Source organism: Myzus persicae, unplaced genomic scaffold (assembly GCF_001856785.1).
Source record: "Myzus persicae strain clone G006 unplaced genomic scaffold, MPER_G0061.0, whole genome shotgun sequence".
Classification (NCBI taxonomy): Eukaryota; Metazoa; Arthropoda; class Insecta; order Hemiptera; family Aphididae; genus Myzus; species Myzus persicae.
In genome coordinates, this window is record NW_019104415.1 from 26731 (window position 1) to 34440 (window position 7710).

The window sequence follows — 7710 nt, forward strand, 5'->3', positions numbered from 1 at the left end:
AGGTTTTCGATAGCGAGATTAAGATGTTTGTTTGAAGTAAAAATAACCAGATCGTCCGCATATATTAGACATTGATGACCGCGCGATGAGAGATGTTTTTCTACGATACTCATATATACGTTAAATAAGATGGGGCTTAGGCAACTGCCTTGTGGAAGCCCGGAAAAGGTAGAGCGAGTGTTAGTAGCACCGAAAGGAGAAGAAAAAAATAGATTCCTATGCTTGAAGAGGGAAGATAAAACGTTGCAAAATAAAGTGGGAACTTGTAAGGAAAGAAGATGAGAAATAAGTGTAGAAATGTTAACCGAATCGAAAGCACCTCGAATGTCGACAAAAGTGGCGACAAAAAATTCTTTGTTGTTGAAAGAGTGATAAATTTTTCCAATAAAAGTTGAAAGACATTCCAAGGTACCCATACCTTTCCTAAAAGCAAATAAATTAGCAGGAAGGATGGAGTTTGACTCCAGCCACCAATCAAGTCTAGATTTGAGCATAAACTCAAAGACTTTGCATATAGACGAAGAGAGAGATATAGGGCGAAAAGAGTTATTACTGTTAGGTTTAGGAATAGGGATAACACGATAGGAAGTCCAGGCGGATGGGACCTCTTGAGATGCTAAAATATTATTGAGAATGGATAGAAGAAAATGGATAGCATTGAGGGGTAAATGTTTTAGCATGATTGGTGAGATATTATCTAGACCAGAGGCAATTGATTTACGCGAAGAAATAGCAATGTCAAGTTCGACCATAGAAAAGTCTTTTGTGAGGACGTGGGGTGGAGAAAATTGGGAGTAATAATTTGGGTGAATTTCTGAAGCTGACGGAACGTGACAGGAGGCGACTTTGGAGCAAAAGTTGTCGAACCAATCGTCGTTTTCAAAGTTTTTACGAGGATTAATACAATTTTTGTATCTTCTGGCAGTGGTCCAGAGGTGTTGAATTGTATGAGAAGGGTTTAGGCTTGAACAAAAGAATTTCCAATTTTTCCTCTTTTCACTTTTGAGTAGACGGGTGGTGAGAGCGCATGAGTTACGATATTTAAGGAAGTCGACCATGGACCCTGAGCGTCGGAAGTTCCTAAAAAGTAGTGTTCTATTTTTTACTGCTTCTGTACAGGAGGAATTCCACCATGGGGGGGAGGAAGGATACGGATTAGAATTTGGTCTTTTTCTAGGGATTGAGGATTCAGCAGAATTATTAATGATACTAGTGAGGGTAGCGTAAGATAGAGTTGAAGGATTATTATTTGTCAAAGAAGCAATTGAATTCTGAACTTGAAGGGAAAAAGATGACCAATTTGCTTTATTGAAGTTGAAAGAACTATGAGTATTAACGGCAGTATCGAAATTGACACTGCGTTCCGTACGGTATGATAGACGATTAGTTTTGGCAGTAACTATAATGGGGATATGGTCGCTACCATGAGGTTCACCAAGAGTGCGCCATGATAAGTACCAGGAGATATCAGGGGAGCAAAAGGATAAATCAATAGCTGAATCGGATGAGCCAGGTCGTCCGACATGAGTAGAACTGCCATCATTTAAAATGCAAAGGCCCAATGAATTTATCGTATTGTAGATAAGGTTACCACGGCGGGAAGACAAGTCCGAACCCCAGGCAGGATGAAAAGCATTGAAATCGCCGCAGAGTAGGGTATTTTGGGTAACAATTGAGAATAAATCTTGCCATAGATTAACGGGAATACTGGAGCTGCTGGGAAGATAACAGGACCATACCTTTAAAGGGGGAGACGAATCAGATAAAACGACCTCGACACCTATGATATCAATTTTTAGATTAGTAAATCTATTTCTGGTGATATTATCAGTGAGAATAAGTTTGGATTTAAGGGAACTGTGAATAGCTACGGCTACGCCACCATAACCATCTGAGCGATCTGATCTGTAGATTTTGAAATTTGGGATAGAGAGGGAACGTGAAGGTAGGAGCCAAGTTTCGGAAAGAAGGGCAATAGAGCATTTATGATAACTAAGTAAGTTTTGTAGAGATGGAAGGCGAGCAGGGAGGCTTCTCACATTCCACTGAATTATATTAACGTAGTTTAAAGGATTAATATTATTAGCAATCGGCATCCTATTATTTTTTTTTTTTTTTTTATAATATAAAATATAATTAAAATTTGAGGAGTCGCAATGAACTGCAGTGAGGTATAAATTATGCAGTGAGATTATAGAAAGGAGTATTGAGAAGAGAATATATGGAAGATTCAATTAGGGACTGAAGGGAGGTGGAGGAGAAAGGGGTAGATAATGAAGGAGAATTAATAAGAGTTTCAGATAGTTTATGGGAAAGAGATTGAACCCATGATAAATCTCCTGAGTTAATTACAGGAGAGGATTCTAAGTTAGGGAGTATATTTAAGTAATTACCATTAGGTGAGTGAGATTGGTTTTCAAATGCCGAGTAATTATATTTTTTGTTAAAAGAGGGTCGAGCTTTAAGTTTTTGTTTACCGGAATTGAAAAAATGATGATTATCGTGTAGACTAGGGAAGCTATCTTCGCGGAGAGTGGAGTTGGGTTTAAGAATTTCGGAGATTGGAGGCTGGCTTTTTACAACGTCAGAAAAAGTATTTGCAGTAGAATAACATTTATTTTTCTTAAAATCTATAGCGTCTTTGAAGGAAATGTTTTCTGTAGCCATGATTTTTTTAATATCCTTTTGGGTTGACCATTCTTTACAGCTACGGTCTGTGGCGAGGTGAGGAAGTTTACAGAAAATGCAGCTTGGATCTGTGGCATGAACGGTGGGACATTCAGAAATAGAATGTTTGGAAATACCGCAATGACTGCATCTAGGGTCACTACGACAGAACTTTTGAGTGTGACCGTATCGAAGGCAACGATTGCATTGAAAAGGAGAGCGAATACTGGGTTTGACGTCGAAAATCATGTTATAGATTGAGATGTGTTGAGGTAATTTAGGGGACAAAAACTTGAGTTCAACGATGCGTGTTGCAACCATGTTGCCATCTTTTTTAACAGAAATGCGTTTGAAGCTTACGATGGGGAAACATGATTGGACTCCGTCCAAAAAATCGTCCTCCAAAACTTCGGAATCTAATCTTATAATGCCAAAAGAGAATATAAGATTCGATGGGATAGTAGCTGTGAAGCCACATTCCAACAAAACGTCTGAAGTCAAACAAAGATTGGCATTCGTTATCGAATCAAAACTAATTTTGATTTTTTTTGAACCAGCGGACTTGATATTTGTTATACCGGTAAAATGAGTAGAGAAAAATTTGGCTGCCTTAATAGGGTGCCAGTTTCCCAAATTTTTGTTCAAATCAATGCATTCGACAAGAATCACGACCGGGCCGTTATAATCAGGTGAGAAGGTCTGTTGTATACATTGAGACGACATATTTATATCATTTGGTAAATCAGTGGAGTGTATAAAAGTGTTTATTTGTGTAGAATTAACGTACGGTACGGAATTTGATGTAGAGTCATTAAAGTTATCAGTAGATAAACCATCGTTAATGACCGGGTCGGCCGACGAATTATTGTCCGTAATATAATTGAAGTCTGATTGAGAAGTATTTAAAATAGGCGTATTATTTATAATCTGTTGAAGACCGGGGGACGGGGGTGTAAGCAAATTGGATTTTGACTTACGTAAATTTTTTTTTGAGATGACGGTGTTGAAACTTGAATCCGATGTACGGTTAGAAGTCAAGGAAGGCTTGATTTTATTTGGAGCAGGTGATTTACCCGCGCGCAGGTCGCCGCCCGAAGACGACGACATTTATAGGTACTTTATTACACTAACGAATTGGTAACGACTAACGATAATATGCTGCGATAACTGTGACGGAAAGAACAACCGATCGCTACAACAGCTGAAACGTGACTGAATGTTTAACATAAAACGGCAAATTAAAATAACTTAAAAATCACGCTGAACGAAAAAAATTCAACAATATTAAACATTAAAATTGTATAACGTTTAGAATTTAAATACAGAAAAACGTCAAAACGGTATTTTTTTCAAACTTAAAGCCCCGTGAAGTACTAAAATACACTTAGATATCTATACTTCGTAATATTACAGGCTGATAGTCCGTCCGTCCGTTTTTCGTAAACAATGATTTTATATCATTTAATTCAAATTTAAAACATCCATTATAGTGACTAGACCACTAGACAGTAGACATTATAGCAGAGCGACGTCGCTTCTCCAGGTTTTTTAAATTTGATTGTACAAATTTAGATTCTGAGCGGAGCGATGAATGTATGGTTTTTACATGTGTTTACAAATTGCGCTTAAAATGACCTTTATTTCATACAGGTACCTATAACAATATTACGCTCGGTCTTCCCTGGATCGATATACCAATTTATTGCTCTGGTACCAATTTTATACAGCACGTCAGCACCTACAATAATATTTTTATTTGAATATAATGAACATTAATAAGATAATAACACATAATAATAATATTATAATCTAATATACACAAATATTGAAACATATAATTGCAATTAAATAAATCACTATTATAATATTATTCTATACTTTTTATTATTTTATACTTTATTTTTAGTGTATAATTAAAAATTATTAAAAACTATTCATAATTAGGGTTGGATAGTATCTTAGATACAATTGTACCTTGTGACGTGTAATGAAAATTATGTTTTTCTTTAATTTTCTATATCGGACACCAAACCTACCATTGCACGTATATTGTTGCATACAAGGCCGTAGCCAGGGGGGGATTTTTTTTCAAATTAAGATTTAATTATTTTTTAAATAAAGATTAATTTAATTTAAATTATAATATATAATATAACATACTTATACTCGACCCCCCCCACACTGCCACGGCTGTTATCCATGAGGAAGCCCTAGGCCGTGACGATAACCGGTGCCCATCTACCAAATTGCACACCGGGCATTATCTTTTATTATTTTATTCTCTTTCTTTTTCCTTCGTGTTGGACGGACGTCTCCAGCGACCAAAAACCAGTGTCCAACTGATTCTATTATTATATTGCTTAAACTTGGAGTTAAATATGGAGTGAGGACTCCGAGTCGTCTCCACGGCGGATTACCGTCGGTGGACAGATGAAGGGTCGGATATGGGTGTGTTGTATTTTTTTTCTTATAATTTATGTTAATGTATGGATTTGGCTGGTACCTACAACTTTTCAATGTATTTATGTATTATGTAATGTATAGGTACCTCGGCGTCTACTAGCGACCGGGCCCCCTCGCGAGCTTTTGTATTTTCATTATTATGATTATTATTATCGTTGATTTATGCCTTTTTTTTCCTTTCTCTTTTTTGTGTCCGAGTCTTATGCCATTTTACTTTCTCGGCGTGAAATAAATTTTTTTTTTAAAACAAATAAAAACATTACCTCTCATCACTATTTATGAGATCATAAGTTTTTATTTATTATTATTATTACATCCCTAGTTTCTTTCATAATGTGTTTAAAAAAAAAAAAATCCGTGATGCTCCGGCTTTTTAGGCCTCAGTTTGTGTTTGGATACTTTGTCGAGCGTATAACGGGCGACCACATGACGATCGACGAGCAATTTGTATTTGGCGAATTGTCGAAAGGTCACAACTTGTCACAATCTTGTATCTTATACATCGATAGAATTATATGAAAAAACGAGTATTTCATAAAATAATTTAATCGAAAGATGCTCGATACATTAATGCGATACTTTGAAAAATTAATTGCTTACGAACTTAAAATTATTTTCACTCGCCTACTTAGTAGTAGGTAGTACACACCAACCACGACTGTTCGACTCTGTTTTAGTATACAATGTGTAAAAGGTGGGGGAAATTAAGCAAAAATAATTAGTTTAATAATTAGTAGTATTATAGATTATAGTATTGAAATATTGATTATTTACTGTTTTTATCAACAAAATATAATATATTAATTTATTTATTTTATACATCGACGCCTCAAGAGCATTAGTACAAAACAAATATTAATAATATTAAATAATATTACAAGGTAAGACAAAAAAGAACAAAAAAAAATTCAAGACTAGAGAACAAGTAGGTAAATATTAACTATTACAATTTTTGAGTTTATGAATTATAGATTGCAAAGAATCATAAAAAATATCAATATTCGATATTATAATACTTATTTATAATACTAGTTTTATAATTAAGTTATTACTTATTGCCTATGTGGTTTATGACTATCTTAATAATTATGTACATCAATAATAATTAATTGTATTGTAGAATATCATTATTAAGTTCTTAAATATGTGGTATTAAGTATTAACTAATTAATATATTATTTGTACCTAATTGTGTATAAATAAAATTTTTAAAAAAACCTGTGACTAAATTTTATTTCGGGTATCGACTATCGAGTACTTAAATAAGTACTTAAAATGTAAGTATCTAGTATCTTGATTCTGATTTTTAAGTATCCCCGTTCATAATATATAAATGAATAGTTTTTTTTTCAGACTGATTAAAAACGATTTGTTTGTCACTTTGTCAGTGTTTTCAATCGTCATGGATGTCAATAATAGGTATACCTAGCCATAGTAGCCGGTAAATTTATACCTAAAAATCATAAGTATGTCTAAAATATATGCAGCGCAATTGGTTTACTATGATTCTAAAATGCAAATTTTGGTCCATGCCCGATTTTACAACAATGTTGTTTATTTTGTGGCTGTACACGATAAGTAATCCAAATAATGTTTTGATTTTCAACTTTAGTAGCTTTAAGAATTCGTCATAAAAAACAAAAAAAATCAGAAAAAACGGGCATTTTCACGCATTAGTATTTTATTGACAAAGTCGTTTTAGATTTTTTGGTGTAACTAAAAAACTAATAATATCTAGATACTTAAATTTATACAAAATGCTTATATTACCATTATGGCATTTTCTATACCTACACAATTCAATTTTCCAAATATAATTATTAAAAAAATTAAGGAAAAACTGAAATTTTTAAGCAAAACCAGTTTTTAAAAAAATTTACTTAGTTTTTTAAGTAACTTTCAGAAAATTTCACTGTTAATATTAGCATGCAATTTCTATGTACTGTACATTTTTCTAAATATTATGACTCTTTTTGAGCTATTTATAGGCACAAGAAAATGTCGAGTTTAATTTATTTTTTTAATTTATTAATTTAATACAAGATTTTCGATAAGTTTGGCTCACAATAATTATAAAAGTAAAAAGAACATAAAGTTTGGTGTATTCAGACCATTAAAACGCATAAACCACCTTTTTACCAACCACTGGAAAATATATCCTAGGCTGTCAAATCATCTCCATTCAGAATCGTTTTTCGTAAACAATGATACCTATCATTGGATTCAAATTTAATACATAAATTACAGTTACCTACTATACAGCAGAGCGTTAAGAACTTGACCAAGCTTTTTTAATTTACTTTTGAGGAAATAAAATATCTATTTTGTATATTTAACAAAAGCAATTTTGAATTTTTGAAAAAAAATTCAAAAATTGTTGATTTGGAATTGTTATTAAAGTTTATTTTCGAGAAAAACTCATTCAAAAATATTGAGTTGCCGTCGAGATTCGCTATGTCATACAGGATTTTTAGGACATACGTCATACTGTATAGCATAAGCACATAAACTTGCTTCACTAGGAACTTAAAATAAATAATTCAATACAAATAAACTTACAAATCAACAAAGGCGTCGTTT

The 7710-nt window shown here is 33.4% G+C and overlaps 1 protein-coding gene across 1 annotated transcript; it reads right to left on the reverse strand.

Moving 5' to 3' along the window:
- Positions 1–2150: 2150 nt before the first annotated feature.
- On the reverse strand, positions 2151–3895 carry LOC111042009. Its single transcript, XM_022326495.1, has one exon. It carries the CDS (start codon positions 3772–3774, stop codon positions 2179–2181), a length of 1596 nt encoding a protein of 531 aa, XP_022182187.1. The 5' UTR covers positions 3775–3895; the 3' UTR covers positions 2151–2178.
- Between the last annotated feature and the right edge of the window lie 3815 nt (positions 3896–7710).